This window comes from Metopolophium dirhodum, chromosome 8 (genome assembly GCF_019925205.1).
Source record: "Metopolophium dirhodum isolate CAU chromosome 8, ASM1992520v1, whole genome shotgun sequence".
Lineage (NCBI taxonomy): Eukaryota > Metazoa > Arthropoda > Insecta > Hemiptera > Aphididae > Metopolophium > Metopolophium dirhodum.
The window spans coordinates 6,995,711-7,013,851 of NC_083567.1; the positions used below are offsets into that span (position 1 = coordinate 6,995,711).

Genomic DNA, 18,141 nt, shown 5'->3' on the forward strand with positions numbered 1-18,141 from the left:
TTTTTTGTAAATTTTTCCTCAGCGTATGCAGTGTGACGACAAAGGATATCGCAGGAAAAATATAACCTTACGATATTAGAAATTTAATAGCGGGGCGTCTGTATGCGATTTAAAGTACCTACCTGCGCACTTGCTTACAAGCACACACACACACGCACGAGTGAGAAAATAATAATAATAATAATAATATGTAAAGAATTCGCACGTGTTTGGGAAATGAAAGTTTTTGCGTCAACGGGTGGAAAATATTTTATTCGCTTTGAGCTTTATTCACTCCGTCGCGATTTCGTGGTTTATAATAGTTCCTATACGAAGTATCAGTACGATCTCTAACAACGGTCCCCACTATAGGCAATATTATTATTGTTGCTGTTATATTATTATAATATTACGTGTTCTTGATGGATTTTTTTCGTTTTCTGTTTTGTTTCCGACAGAAGGCGGCTTTCCTGTGGCCGTCGCCGGAGCAACAGGCACAGCAGCAGCAGCAACAACAGCAGCAGCAGCAACAGCAACAGCAGCAACAACAGCAACAGCAGCAGCACCAACAGCAGCAACAGCAGCAGCAGCAGCAACAACAGCAGCAGAATAACCTCGCCGCGGCCGGTGGTCAGACCTTGGGCCCCGTCGCCGGTAGCCTGAACAACAACAACAACAATAGTAGCAGCAACAACAACAACAACAGCAGCAGCCACCTGAACGGCAACAAGTGTGGCGTCGGCGGTGCCGGGTCGGCCGTCCACCCGCAACACCTACAGCAGCAAGGTGGCGCGGCCACCGGGGCGGGCGGCACCGGACTGGTGCACTGGATGTCCATGATGGCCGAGCACATGAACAACGCCGCGGCCACACATCACCACCACCATCACCCGCATCACCATCATCACCCGGCCGATCCGGCCAACGCCATGCACTACATGTGGAACACGCCAGCCGTCGACGTGGTGAGTAACAACATTTAAGCATGATAATATTATATTATACATTATTATTACTTGCGAAGTATAAGGACCTGCCTACTTGTATACAGAAATGGTTGGCATTAACTACCTATAGTAAAAAAAAGTAAATTTTTTATAAATTTTTAACCCAACTGGGGTTGTATATAGTTGGTTTTCTAATAAGTAATATTTACTTAACGGCGTTGTTAAGCTGGCTCGAGTTACAGTATGCGAAGAAGAATTCGATGGGGTGAAGAGGCTAAATGTAATAAATGTTAAACAGATTGTTTAATTTTATAAATGTTAAAGTTACACGATCACCACTTAGTACCGGAGTAATTTATAAAAAAATATATTACATTTTTATTACTAGCGATATTTTTTCCGTGTCAAGTTTAAACTTTCGCAGTTAAATATACAATAAACATTGTTGGTCAACTATTAAGATTAACTTACAAAACTCGAAAATCCTACTAGATTTACGATACTGGAGTAACCGCGTAATATTTATACCATATAAATCGTCATAGGTGTGTTTATTATGCGAATTTATTACACTTAACTACCTACTTAAGTCGACTTATATGTTGCCCATTGCCAATTGGCTATTAGTATTGTTCAAGTCGACCACACGCGATTCGTATCATAACAATCCCACGTGGATCGGCGTGGGGACTTGAGGGTAAGCACCCGTGGTGCGTATTACCCCCAACGTGTAAATAGTCAGCTCACCCATAATCAGCTTTCAATATAATATGATAATGATAATCGTTAATTTATTGCCGTTCATAATAATAATATTATATGTGTCAATAATCTTTCGATCGCTCATTCGTTGACTGAAAAAAAAAACATATTGGCAAGTTAAAATCGGAAACTTACGCATAATCAACTCACTTCCCCACGTTTGAAAATCGTGTAACATCTGACCCGCAAGCCCACACGAAAATAAAATCCCAAGTCCATCTGACACAGAGCTATACCTTTATATACATAACTAGCCGATTTATTCGTGCGGTAGCCCCAAGAATCGTGAGAACCGTATTACCGCCGCGGCTATCTTTCCAAAATTAAGAAACCACTGACGCCAATATAATAACACGAATCAAAAACTATAATATAATATTATTGTGATATTATAAAATATACACACCGTCGTAATAGTGGCGACTCATTGTATTAAAATATGGTGAGTCGGTAACTATATTGCGTTGTTTATACGATTCGTATATAATATGCATTATCGTATCGTATTCGTATCGCGTTATTTATTATTATTATTATTATTATTTTTTGTTCCCAAAGATTATTAAACCGTGAACAGAAATATAATCATACATAACTAATTTTTGACTGAAATTAATCGAATCGGTATTTATTATTTTTTTTTTTTTTTGTGCACCAGCCTCTATATACCTATATTGTAATATTATGATTGTCGACTGATTTAAAACATCTGTATAGTAAAACAAATTATTATCGTTATATTATGTGATAATAAATTATAAACCGCTGTACGAACGAAATCAATATATTATTATTATTATTATTTTATTCAGTACCTAATTCAAAACCAATTTTGATATTTTATACTAGTCATAAAAATCGATTTTAAATACATCAGAGTGCTTGTATAATGCGTTAGCGACTATGATGTTATATTTCGTTACATACATTTTGTTTGCACCGATTCTTTGAAGTCATGTCAGAAAATTATAATAAATGCGTTTAAAGTACTTACTACCTATATATACTATACATTATAACAAGGACTTAAACTTTGTTTTGGAAGTTAAACGATGATAAGTACATAAAATTATAGTGTTTGTGATGGTATTTCAATGACAGCAAAGACGCTTATACATTTTTTGCATAATAACCATTTAGTATGGTTTATTAAAATAAATTTGCCATTAAAATTAAAGCTCGCTGAAGCTTAACTTTAGAATTGTATGAGTTGTGAAGAAGTTCTTGATAAAAATAAATTCAAATTTTCTGTTCTTAATATAATATTATATATCTTTATTATAAAGTGTTGACTATCTGTCTATCTGAGTATTATCAACCTAAAGAATACATTGCAAAATGATAATCAAATAATATATTGTAATATCTATAATAGTATATATACATCCAGCCCACTTCGATTAAAAATTAAGTAAATATTCATAATCACAAAATATATTTGCGAAGGTAATGGGTTAAAATTATTTTTAAATTCTATAGCAGTTCTCTATACCTACTATAATAATATGCAAAAACTATATTCTTTACATAATCACCTAACCGGAAACTAAAATATATATCACGGAATCCGCGTCGAATGCGATAATTTTTGCAATCAAATTTTAAACACCATTATCATCTTAAGCGGAGGGAGGGTTAGCAAACCAAGACAAATACGCCGATATAAAAATCGATGAATCCATTAATTGTTTTTATTGGTTTTTAATTTGTTGGTTGTTTAAATTTAAATATATTTTTGATTACTGTTTGGATAATTTTTACATATGAGAAAAAATATCCATTAACCATTGTAATATACAGGGTGTAACAGAAAGAACTGACTAAAAAAAAAAAATGTATGCTACTTAAACGTATGACAAAAATTGATAAAAATTATATGATTAGTAAATAGTTTAAGAAATGTACCCATGTTACCAAATGTCCAAAAATAATATTTTTAAAAATGTTATTGCGTTCCAAAAAATATTGACATTTTAAAAAATAAACTACTTGACTTAGATAAATGTTTTTACCATCCAAATCGTTCTTATAGTTAGATTCATAAATTGACTATTTTGAATTTATTCAAAAAAATTCAAATCAAATTTAAAATTTTTAATTTTTTGTATTAAAAAATAAAAATAATATTTTTTTAATACACGTGTATTGCAAGTATAAATTATATATAAACAAAAAAAATTAAAAATGTTGATTAGAACAAAAGTTATTCCAAAACTTAGTTATTTCTGTTATACCCTGTATACATAATACATAAATAATAATATTACCAGGAAGTAGCAATATTAAGATATATTTATTATTTATACATGAATAAAGTAATTTTGTATATCAATATAATATTAACACTAAAATGAGAAGAGTCTTAAGTGTTATTTTGCATGTTTGAACAATTAAGAACTAAGACATCGTTTGTAATAAATATGGACCTGAGGACGATAATCTGAGCTCCTGTTTTCATGGTTACTAAAAGACATTTAGAATATAACACAAATTACTGGTTTTGATAAAATTTCGATTTTTTTTTTTAATAACAAATGTTATTTAAATGGGTAATATAAATTAAACTAGTTAAAAAGTGTTTAAACCAGTCAGATTGTTAATACTCGATATGCAGTTACCTTCTAAACCAGTTGTTTCTTTTCGGTAGTTAATTTAATTAATGAATAATTTTTAAAAATTATAATACATACAATATGGTGTCATAATATATATTTTTTTTTTGCCAGCGTATAATGCATTTGATAGGTAAATAATTAAGGGTTATTTTTATATATTATTTTAGTTTTTTTTGTTACTAAACAACTTTTAGCATCGACAGTACTGATATCGATTTTAAGATTATTATCATACTTAAAATGTATATAGACACTCTGGATTAATTTAAATATATTTTGTAATAAATGTATTTATTTTTAGCCTCTAATTATTAATCAATATACACATGCCCTTTTAAAAAATATTCATGCGGTATAGATTGTTATTGGTTATAAAGTTTTAACTCCGATTTTATAATCGTGGTATGGCTACTTTTTCATGACCAATTTAGAGTTTTTTCTATTCGTTTTCGAAATACTTATTGTACGGTTTAAATTCATTCCACCTTCGGAAATACTGGACAAACAAGTTGTATTCTTTATAAGTAAAATAATATAATGACATAAAACGCACTAATAGTTGCGGCCGATTTAAGAGTTTAAAATATAATTTTGAATCGATTGAATAAAAAATGATTATAGGTATTACACAGTAGGTATTATATACACAGTAGGTATTATGTGCGGGGTGCAGGCACATATATACAACGATATTATCTCGTTCTCTGTTGTTGTTTTTTACCAAATCCGTTGTTCGTGATCGAAATGCAAAAAAAAATCGTCCCTGGCATATATACCCTTTCGTTTAACCGACTTCCGGATAACGGACGAAAAAAAAGTTTTGAAAAAAAAGAACGTTGCGCATAATATTAATAATAAAGAAGAAAAATTCCACTTCGTTCCACGTCCGCGTGTATATGATATGTTTATCATGATATTAATAAAAATATTATAATCCGCGGCAACGTCGTCGGTCGCTATACCTACAACACTCGTGTCATTATGTGAGTACATAATAATATATAATGTAAACAGCCAGTCTAAGTAGGTACTAATATAGTATATATATATATATATGTGTGTGTGTGTGTGTGTGTGTGTGATGTACGAGGAGCCTCACAGCAGAAGCCGTTAAGACAAAAACGGCAAAAAAAACGGCCCCCGGGCACCGCAGCGGCGCATCGTCTTGATAATAATTCGAGTCCGTGAGATTTTAGTGTAACGGACTCCCGATGAATAAAGACAAAAAATAAATATAAATAAATATAGAATTAAAAAAAAAAAAAAAAACTATCCGGCTCATCCCCGCTTGTGTCGTGCGCACGTAATAATTACAAGCCCCCGTGGAGACGCGCGGCCGTGAAAGAGGAACGCGTATTTAATATGCAAGAGATGTGACTATATAGGTATCGGTAGGTAGGTAGGTACGTACGTACATGTAGATGATGTGCCCGATGCCGGAGGGGGTAAGGTGGCTTTTTTTTAAACTTTTTTTTTTTATTATTATTATTATTTCCCATTCCGTCTTATCCCCCTCCCCCCACCACCGGGCGCCTTTATTTCACCCCGCACCGCGCACATTATATACAATACACGTAATAATAATAATGTACAGTACCTACGTAATATGCACAACGCGCATAGAACAATAATCATCGTCGTCGTTGTCGTCGTCGTCATCGTCGTAATGCGCGTGTGGTACCGCACCCTCCTCTGAGGATTTTTTTTCGCCAGATAGATGTGTACTCGCACAGGTCGTAAAAAATGGGATTTTTTCGGTCCACTCGCCGCGCATATACCTACACGCTACAGTCACGTACGCTGGTGTATTATGTGTATATAGGTACGTATATATGTATAATGCGTGTGCCCGCGTATTACCGGGTGCAAAAAAAAATAATAATAATAAAAAATATATTATATAATACACACACACACACACACACACCGGGCATTTGAATAATGTGTAAAAAACAATCGCAACCGGTTGGCCGCGCCCGGAGGCTTATGCAAATGCCGCCGCACACACAAGTGCCGAGCGATGGGAACACGCCGAGCCCGCGACTCGAGAGGGTTAACTATGCAAATTACTCCGTACTCGGCCCCCGTCGCCTAAACAAAAGGATGCCTTTGCGTGTGTGTATGTTTTTTTTACTAATGGTCATATGGGCCATGGGAGTATTTTTTTTATTTATATTATACGCGCATAGAGGTATATACATATTTTATTTTTTTTGTCTTTACTTTCTATTATAATATTTGTACACACCTTGTGGCTCTTTTTTTTTTTAAATTTTTTTTCCGAGCTCCGCAAACCCTTCCTAGGGGGGGATGGGTATTACACAACACGGGTTTTTTTTTTTTTTTTTTGTCTTAGGATGAATCCGACGCATAAATTTCGGGGCATTTTTTCAACTCGTTTTTTTCTGGACGAAAAAAATTACCAAGACCGTTAGACGTAACTGATTTTTTATTTCGGTTTTTTTGTTTTTGATTTCGTTTCAACCCCGTCATCGTACATCGCCGTGTGTATAGGTATACCATTACACACGTGTTGACTTTGAACAGCTGAACTTGAACGTGTTTTAAAAAAAACGGATTTTTACCGTATCTAAATTCATGTTTAATTCGGTTCACCGCGGTGTATTGTCATGTCGATTTCGAATTAAAAAACATAGTCTAATCAATCTTACATTTTTTTTTTCAAATAATTATAACTAAAATATTATACATACAACCTATACACCACTGTTAGTTGTAAAATTTTTCCAATATTACGAGTTCTTCCAATGAATATAATATGATTCAAACTATAATACTGTTACAATATATTGTAATTATAATTATGAATGTTTTTTTTCTGCTAACATTTTACTATAATATTGAGTTCCATTTGGATTTTGTTCTTTTACATTTATTTTCTCGGAATACTTAATCGGTAAATTATGCATTTTTACAAAAACTGTCAATCTAGCGTAACTTGGAACGAATAAAAAAAATTATATTTGACTACTTAGCAAAATTATCAGTTTCCTTAAATTATTATTGTACCGGTGAGCTCGTGTGTTTTGAAATCTGATCCTATTTAAATTTCAATCTGATCCACAGTCAGCAATTTTGTCATTTTACAGTGCTGTGTATTACAATTTTTATTGCAATATTTGGTATAATAATTACCCGTGATCAACTACGTGAATCATTATTTGTATAGATGAATTACTTATATAATGATTGATGAAGTAAAATAAATAAAGTCCTACGTCATATTTTCAATTTATTGCTATTTTAAATGTACTTACATCATTGTATTTCGACTATAATAGGTGGCAATAATTTTTTATATTTTATCCACTGAATACATTTTAAATGACGAATTTATTTTTTTCTTACATATAGTTCTTACGATATTTTTTTTTACCTTATAAAATCTATTCTTTTCACTTCTACTACATCGCAAGTATTCAACACGTACAAAATAAATATTTTATAGTATTTTTTTCTCGATATTTTAAGTATTTGTAACTATACAAAAGAAGACCTCACACTTATGGGTCAATTTCGTATTTCAGTAGTCGTTCCGTACACGGAACCATACAATTTGTTTTTTTTTTTATTATTATTATTATTATTATTATTATTTATTTGTGATATTCAATTCGCACTAACCACGAGCCCATTGAACATTATTTAATCGAAATCATGAATGAACCAATTGTATAGCGAGTTGTGAACCCTCGATCAATTTGTTGGCCAATATCGATATACGTGTATTCAGTAAATATTTTTATACACAGGTCCTGTGTACACCCCGTGACGACGGCGTTTACAACATGATTACAGAGGCGATTTTTATATTATTTTTTTTTTTTTCATTCAATTCGCCTTTATTTCCTTCCAATATAAGACCCAAAAGACCACCCCAATATATATACGTAATGTGTATTACCTCGTTAAATGCCGTCCTGTAGAGTGGTTTATGGTTTCCGATACGCAATTTTTGACCCAAAGAAACAATGTGCGCACAACCAACGTTGAATGGAACAAAGTGGGTATGATCCCTTTTTTGGAGCCAACATTTTTTTACTCGGTCCTTTCCGGCTTCGCCGTGCCCGCTGCGAACTTGTCGACGGACAGACACGGACTAGCTGTGTCGTCGAGATATTTCGGTCGGGTTTGAAAAGGGTCTCTTTAGGTGTCTAATGTGCATACATATTTCTATGTGTTTTTTATGTATACGTATGAGCAAAACACATACGAAACAAAAAAATTCCTAAAAGTGAAAAAAAAGCTTATTGTATAACATCTGCAACAATTTTTTTTTTCTTTGAAAAAAATAACACGTTTCCGATTGTCGGACGCCGTTGTTGCTGTGTGTGGTGAGCAGTTTTGATAGGTCTGTTACTGGGGACGATAAAAAAAAAAAAAAAATCACAAGTGAAATCAACACATTATTTTGTATAGGATGATTTACCCTACAATCAAATAAGATTGAAAAAACTTTTTTTTATTTTATTAGCTAATTAAATTAAACAAGTGCTTTTATTATTATTTTTTAACTGTCATAAAAAATATTTTCACAGTAAAAGGTATGTTTCCTAAATTTTAATACATTTTCAAATACCTCTATAGTAATTTTCGGTATAATTGCCTATATATTTCAACTCATATTTTTTTATGAAGTTATTTACAATAAAGATGTTATAAATATTATATTTTGTATGTATTACATAAGAACTTCTAAACTTTAAGATGTCAATAAAAAACATCGAATTTTATAAATAACTTTGAACAATTATTATCTGTAAAAATAACTTCAATAAAAGAGTTGGATACCTACTCGAGTAAAACGTATTAGTTATATAAAGTAACATAAAATGAATCCTTCTTTCGAAGAATATTTATTGTTTAACAGTTAAATAATTAATATTATATAAATAATCGGATGGATTTATAATAGCTATTCGCGCAGAAGAAAATAAAATCGTCGAAACAACCCTAAAGTTGTATTTATTCCTACAGACGACTAGAACTATTGTGGCGGTAAACTAAGATATTTTTCATTTTTTTAGGCTTTGTACGAACCGTATTTTTCTTGTCGTTGTTATTATATATTATATTATTGTCATAATCGTACATAATTATGATCTCGGCGTATTTTCGCTGCTTGACAAATGTTGTCATCGATATCCGTCACATTAGCAGTGTTCGGTTACAATACAATAAATAAAAAAAGATATCGAAAATAATACGTATGAAAGGGTTTCTAGGGCGCTCAACCCCTCCGGGCGCGCGGTGTGCCTGTTAATCGATTGATTAGAATATCAAAACATAACCGCAGGGTGCGAAAATTTCGTATAAACACAAAGCCCGTGCATATATTTAAGTACCGGCCGCCGCGGCTTGTACTCGGCATGCAAATATTGATGGTAAATATTGAGTGCTATTAATATTGTCAAAAGAGAGACTACACTCGGGTTCCCACAATGTGTATGTTTGGCTATATTAGAGAGAGGCGACAGAGACGGCGGCGGTGGCGGCGGCGCGACGAGTGTAATGCGCCGAGCGGATCGTTTTGCATAAAAATGGCCTAAGAAAACAACGGGCCGGATTATTAATTCCGGGTCGCATGACAATGGCGCGGGATGATTTAATTTCTTTTGATTCTAGTCAGTAAAGATATATTATTATGCGGGGATGGGAGCGATGAGGATGCAAAGAGCGCGAGAGCAAAAGGATTCGTCAATGACCAAACGTGCTTCCCCGCGGGGCATATATTATTATAATTTTTGCTGCAAGAACAATGTAAAATTAACAAACTCGAGTATAGCAAACATCCGAGTCCTCACTCGCGTTCCTTTTATTTTTACACACGGGGTGTGTAGGTAGGTATATTGCAGGACCCTTTTGATTCTTTATACTATACTGCCGCGCGGTATCAATCTGTGAAAAATCGTTAGATACAATTCATAATAATTATTCATGACGTATACAAATGAAATAAGATACTTAGATGTATTATATTATTTTATTCTGTAAACATTAAGCGATATATTTTGTTGAAAAGAAAATTATTTTCTTATTACGTTTTTTGTGAGACCGTGATCTGAAATATTTTTTAACATAACTATACTTAGGTAAATAGGTTTAGTAATTACCTTCATTTTGTATTTTTATAATATAATATCAAGTAATTTAAAAAAAAACCAAAATCCATGTTGTGAATAAAATATGATGAATAATAAAACAAAAATGGTTCAATAATTTTGAAGATGTATATTCTCTGTAAATGTTCGTAAAAAATAAATCGTAAGACTGAATATTACGATTTACGAAATAATAATTTTGAAATATAATATTATTTTCATGATTTCATATATTATATTTATTTTTAAGCACAATCACCGAGTATAGAAAATAATAACTGTATTATAATAATCATGCGTAGGTATACATTTTCATATTTTAATATAAGTCATTCAGTTTAAGACTGAAAAAAAAATAATAAATTTCGTTTTACCTCGAGTCTAAACTAAAAAAAAAAAGTTCAAACAATCAAGCGTAGGTATCTACAAGTTAGAACCTATTTGCGTTCCCTACTTCGATCCCATATTTTCATTTCTTATTCAATATTTTAATAATTTTATGTCATATTAATAATTTCACACATCTATATAATAATATTATATATTATTACATTCAAATAATTATTGCGACAATACTTTGTTAACTCAAAAATAGCCGAGCTTTGTCTGATAGTAATAAATCTGGTTTGCTTCAATTTTTTCAACGTTTTTTTTCGACTTATTCGAAAACTATACAGACAGTTTGAAAGTAAAAGTATAAGTTAAAAAAAGTATTATAACTATGTTCGATTCCTAAGTATATAATATATATATATAATATTGACGTATGTACTCCCTACAGCTGTTTTAAAATACGATTATTTCTTTTGTTACACTTATTTATTTAAAATAATTATGTTCGACGATTATTAAAAAAATAAATAGTTGATAAAAACATATTTTTAATTTTTTTATGCTATAAGTACCTACCTATAAGTCAATAATACTTTTTACTGTACTTTTCGTCAAAATTCGCTAGTTTTAAATAATAATATAAATAGTTATTCTGTCGTATTAAACTTTTAGTTATTTTCAAATAATTTATAAACGCGTTATACTTTTATAATAGTAAAGTTATTGAATAATATTACATATTACCTTCCAATCGGAAATTCACAACGGGCATAACACTGCGCCAGTACTGGCTAATACTGTCGTAGTACTGGCTAATACTGTCGTGGCACTGGCAGCCCATTCTGTCACCAGTTATGTCATATATCTGGGATGATAACGATTTACCAGCACTGGGCAAGTACTATTGTAATTCCGCACTGATTATACTTGTTATTTAAAAGTTGACTCGACAAATTAACATAATTATTGGGTGGCAGTTTTATCACACGAATACTATATAATATTATCGAAGTTTCATTTATTATTTAGTTTGTAGGTATACCTATATAGTATCACAATTTACTTTAATACGCTATATTATTAACTAAACTTTGATCTCTCAAATGCACGGTTTTATGATTTTTTTTTTTTGTAATATATTTTTTTAACTTTCATCGTTATGACGTGCATTGTTATTTCCATGAAAATTTCTTTAAACCACTTCGGTTTGGTGGTACCGATCTAAATTGTCCATTATTTAATATATTATAATTAATTCATAAAGTTTATTATTGTTTCAATATTTTTATGATGTACCCACTGATCAAACAATTTGTAAAAGTTATCTCTAGTAAGGTACCTAATAATTGGAAAGAATGTTTTTTTGAAACAAATATTGTATATTGTGTCTAATTTCTCACTTATCATAGCTATATATTTATCAGATTTAAAATAACTCATTAAATAAATACTTTGATAAGACAAAGTTGTAATAGGAAAAAAAAATGTACTACTATAATAGTCATTAATACTGATATAATTGTATGATAAACTACTCTTCATTATACATAAAACATTATCACGAGCCAATACAAAATGTATACTTAACGATACGCATCTTGACATAATACAATTATTTTGGAACAATCATCTGATGTCCTTACTTTCATAACCAAATGGTGATTTCAGGTACCTATCAATGCTTGTACTTGACCCGATTTATAACAAAATACCTATTGATAAATAATAATATCGATCTTTATTAGAATACGATTAAAATTTAAAGACATTATAATATTATACATTTATAATACCTATAGGATTAAACGATTGCCCTTTTTATTATGTCTCTCCTATATGATTACATTTAAACATATTATTATTATTATTATTATTATTATTATTCAAACATAATATTGCTCTACACACACTTCAAAAACACATGTTCGAAGTTTTCTTATTCCGTATCAATATTTTAAAATTTAATAATGTATAAATGTATAATGTATTACATTATGTGTTTATACATTTTTTGAAAATCTTTTTAGTTTTTTAGTATAATATATACTATAAGTTCCTAAAAGCGTAATGAAAATAATTTATGTCGTGTAGTTATATTATAATATTACTAGATGCGTTTGAGTATTTTTTCCTTTCTAATCAAAATTATAGGTATCAAGGTTTGTGTAAATATACAAGTATTGCCAATTATAATTATGATATTAAAAATTTACCTATGTCACGTAGAAAATAAATTGATTTTTTTCATTTATTCCCTTCAATAATTTGTTACATATGTTTTAATTTATTTATTAACTCGTTATAAAAAATGTTTCTGGACCAGCAATTCTGGTTGACATTATCTGAAATTAAAAATGATTTCCTTGTTCCTACATAAAAGTATATTAGCATAATATAATGTTAGGTAACAGACATGTTATATTCTATATTATATTACCAAAAGCATAACGATAATTTTTTTATTTTAAATTTTGTATTTTGAACTAGTGGTTATAAGCTAACAATAAACTACTGTTAACATATTTTTTTTATAATTTCTTAATATTTGGAGGTTTTTTTATCTATACAAGTTAGTGTACAAAAATGATCACTCTTTTAAACCTATTTATTGAAAAAGCAATTATTTTACATAAGTTATTCATCCCTTAAAGTAATATAAACTTTAAAAAACACAAACACATTATGTTGGAAATATAATAAGTAATAACCAACCCCCATTGATTTCAGTTTCAATTAAATTTGATAAGAATATTATTGTCTTTTATCAAACCATTATAAGACCAAAAGATAAATTTTACTTAAGATTATGGTATTACTGAAAAATTCTTAAATATAATCATCAGTCTAACTCAAGAACAATATTATTAAACAAATTAAATATATAAATTACATTGTTCTGAACATAGAAATATACTGCTGAGACATTGTTTTCGTCTTACAAGTACAATACATAGTCACATAGGACAATTGTCAAGATTAAAATCCATTCTATAATACTCGGAAAATTAATGGCGTTGTTTTTATGAAACCTAAAATACGAACATTAATAATGTTTTTCTATAATGGAAGTTTATGCGCATTAGAAACAGACACTATTCTGATAAAATATACGATAATAATATATAATAGTCACAAATTATTGTAGTTGGTATTGCATTTGAGTCGAGTAGTAGTTGTAGTTTTATTTATTAAATTTTATTCCTAAGATTTCCATGCTCACACAATTTTATGTCGAGTGTCCCATATCGATACCCTTCTCCCCCATGACGTACAAGTGTCGTAAACGAATAAAAACATCGTCCGGAGACTTGATGTTTCAACATAATAATATTATAATACAAATGTCGAATGCGTCGTCATCTCAGGAATTTATCGTGAGGCACTACTTACAGGGGCTGAACCTCCTAAAATATATTTCTAGCTCCCCCCCCTCCACCCCCCCCCAAAAAAAATACAAGTATTTGTTTTTTTATAATTACGGTCTTAACACGCTTATTAAAATTGTTAGTTACTATCTTAAAATTATAAATTAATTTGATTCTATTTTGTACTACGCTTTTGTATCAATGGTATTTATCTTTTACTCGGCCGTCTCATACCTATTATATAAAAATTAAAAAGTCATCATATTTTTGATTTTTTGCTGTTTTAGAGAAATATTTATTTTTGATTAATATCAAGGATACACTATATGTAATATTGAAGCCTATTGCTTGTAGCCAATAATAGGTTGATATACCGTATACACGCCGTTAACTCCATATTGAGCGTATTTATTATTGGTATGTAGGTTAATAGGTTACGTATTTTAGTATATAGGGAACAAAATTATTTAAAACTTTGCAGATATAGATGGGGGCACCTATATGGGGTGAGTGTGATTAAAACCTTCGAATTCGTAAAAGCCTCTCCGACTAAAATTCTACTTGATACTCGCCTATACGACCGTCCCTATGATATTGACAACAATATCGTCGGAAGTTCGCGGTACGGCGAGATAAGCACACCAATATAGTAACATTAAATGTATTATACATAGCTGCCGGCGGCGCGGGCGTAGGGTCGTATGTATAGTCGGGTTCCTCGTACTTTATTTGTTTTTTTTTGTCACACGGTCGGAATTTATCGCATGCCGTTGTCGTGTATAATAATAATAATATAATATAATAATATATTATTATTGTGCGTGCGTATATTATTATGTTATAATATTATTGTAGACGATGGTCTACGACTTAGACGGCGGCGGCGCGTCCCATATGCTCGAGCGCACCCGCCGTTGTTTACTGCAGCAGCAGCTCAGCAGTTCCATTGTCGGGAGAGAAAGAAGGAATAAAATAATAAAAGCGAAAGGGTCGCGTCCGGACAATATTACCGCATCTACTCGTGTATAGTGTATAATATAATATAGGTACCTTACGCGTGTGTACATCACTATTATAATATCGTGTAGCTGGTAGGTTATTGTATATATATGTATACGTGTGGTGCGTCGCGCATTTTTGATCGTATGCAAAAAGACGAGTTGTGTTTTCGTTTGATCGGCTAATGGGTCGCATAGATTACGACGACGGAGGGTTAGCAATATACATGTACAATCTACCCGCCGGGCCGCGACGTGCCCCGCGTACCCACACGTATTTATATTATATACGGTTTAAGTATTTCGTTGTCTAAAAGACTAGGAAAAAAAATCGCCGCAGGACGTCTCCGCGCACAGTTACGCACACAGGATAAACGGATGCTGCATATTATAATATATTTTTATATGGCAGGACGACGACGAAAAGGGAAAGAAAGGACACGGGTATAGGTACGTGATTGGAAACGCTGAATGATCGATCGATCGGCGACGACGACGGTAGTGATGGTGGTGGCGTCGGCCGTGTGAAAATCAAGACATTATCATCCCTTTTATGAATATCGTACGCGAATTTAAATGCCGACGACGTAATAATAACTGTCATCGCACACCACTGTTTTCGCACTACCGAACGACAATAATAATATTATTGCGGCAACGCTCTTCGAAAATTATTAGTCTTATATTATTATATTTCTTATCGTGGCTGCAGATCGATGTGAATTTTGTGTAACGCACTATATTATAACGCTTGAAATTTGTACACTCGGACGAATAATATTAACCGATCAACGAATTTTCTTGAACCATACCTATTACTGCCGTCCCGCGGTCGGTATCGACCACTTTTGTCCACAACCCGTAGATAACCGCGTGGCTATCCTGCACATCGTGGAACATCGCATCCGTTTAACTATATTATATAAAATATTGTGTCGATCAAAATCAAACTTTTTTTCGTCATACACTAAACGAGTTATATTTAGGCATTCAGTGTTTTTATACCCATTTATTTGTTTATTGAACGGTAATTTTTTTTTTTTAAATAAAATTGACATGGTTTTTTTTTATCTATATAACAGTATAACTAATATACTTAGTATGTACTGGAAACGGGAAATGAGGGTGGTCAACCACGCGCGCCATTCTATAATACCTATACCCAGACTCCAGAGTAATTTATGAATATTAACATCAGGAAGCCGATACGTATAATATCCACTTTATGTCTATAAAGTATGAAGCAGTATTTACCTAATAATATAAATAAAAACTAATATAATGCATAAATATTTTAATTAAAATAAATGGCTGGTACCTGTATATTAAAAAAAAAAACCTAAACAAACCAAATAACTATTATTAATTTGCTTTTATGATATAATTAAATTTATAAATTTATTTTATTTACATAAATTAATTAAATAAGTGTAGTTCAAGTAAATATTTATTTTATTTTATTTTGCATTTCTATTAATGATAATATAATACGCATGTACTAACGATAATAATATGTTCATATTGTATTATATTTTTAATTTTTAATCTCGTTATATTTGTTCTGTTAAAATTCTTTAATTTTACAACGAGTGAATCAAAAACTAATAATTATGTTGGTATAAATGGTCCTCATTATCATTAATGGATAATAAATATAAATAAATGCAACAGACGAGCACGTTAATATTTAATCATAAGTCCATTAAACATTTGATAATGCTCTTATTTATACTTGAAAAATCCTGAATTAAAAAATGTACGTTAAAAGGATCATTCTGTTCATTTTTAATAAGCTTGAAAGGAAACAAAAATAAAATATATTATGAGTAGGTTTACAATTAATAGATTGTTCATCTAAAATGTTTCGTTTTAAAATGTGTTTATTACAACAACAAAAAAAAACCGTTGTTATAAATTCTATTTAAAAAAAAATAAATAGACTCTAAAAGTCTAAATGGCTAATTGTATACCTGTAACCACAATACAGAGGCTATCTATATGCATTGACAAGTCATGAAGGAACTATTTTTTTAAGCAATATATTTTAGGGGTGAAAACTGCTTCATTTGGGGTTACTCGCTGAGTGTACGTTTTTTTTTTGTGCCGAAGTATATGTTTGTCGGAGCTGCCGCGTTCTTCGGCGTAAATTGTACGTGTCTCCTTGTACTGGGTACATTGAGTGACGACCGAAGCCAAAAAGAAGAAGACGAAGAAGGGAATAAAAAATAAGATGACGTATATATAATATAATATATATATGTGTGTGTGTGTGTGTGTGTGTGTGTAAAATACTGGAGTAAAAAGGCGAAAATCGAACAAAGTAAGCCGAAAATTTTATACACATACGACACACTCTTCGGGGGCCCCATTGTGTTCCGCCACGACCGGAACCAAACGGATCACACGAGAGACGGCAGCTATTCCGACGTCAAGGATTTCCATGTTAATAGAATATAAATAATATATCGATGGACAAAAAGAATAAAAGAAGCCGACAAACAAGTCAACCGAGACCAGCTCTGATGCATTGTCTGTGGACCGCAATGGACCGCCACTCGGAGCGGGAAAACACTGGGAAATCCTAAAGACACGTATGGGAAAATGCACGCCGACGGCAGCGACAGTTTTCAAAAATATGGAATTTCATTTTTATCGTTTTTCAGAGTTCATCTGTATATTGTGTATTATATAGGTACATAATATAATATGTATATATAGCTACGGTGGGTTTGTATAAAATAACTATGTATACCTATACCTAGTGGTCTTCATTAAATTGCATGTGCATTTTGGTAGGATCTGTACCTTTATTTGGACCGATTAGAAAATAAATACCATCTATTTGGAAAAATCTTGGAGACTTGTTCATTTTAAATGATGCTACATATATTTGAACATAAAGTGTGTTATGTATAGTTCAGAACAAATTACATCAATTGAGTGAATCTGTGAATTCATCACCATATAACTTCAGATGATAGTAGATCTTATCTGGCCCTTGGTGTAGGCTGATGTGTAGG

At 31.5% G+C, this 18,141-nt stretch overlaps 1 protein-coding gene across 5 annotated transcripts in view; it reads left to right on the forward strand.

Annotated features, from left to right (window-relative positions):
* Positions 1 to 18,141, forward strand: part of LOC132950287 (zinc finger protein rotund-like) — a 162,575-nt gene that overhangs the window by 54,414 nt on the left and 90,020 nt on the right. For 4 of the 5 annotated variants that reach the window (XM_061021653.1, XM_061021652.1, XM_061021651.1 and 1 more), the window contains exon 2: positions 438 to 944. In XM_061021653.1, coding sequence (XP_060877636.1) covers positions 438 to 944 — 507 coding nt within the window. The remainder of the gene's footprint in view (positions 1 to 437; positions 945 to 18,141) is intronic. The other variant, XM_061021649.1, reaches the window with a different exon arrangement.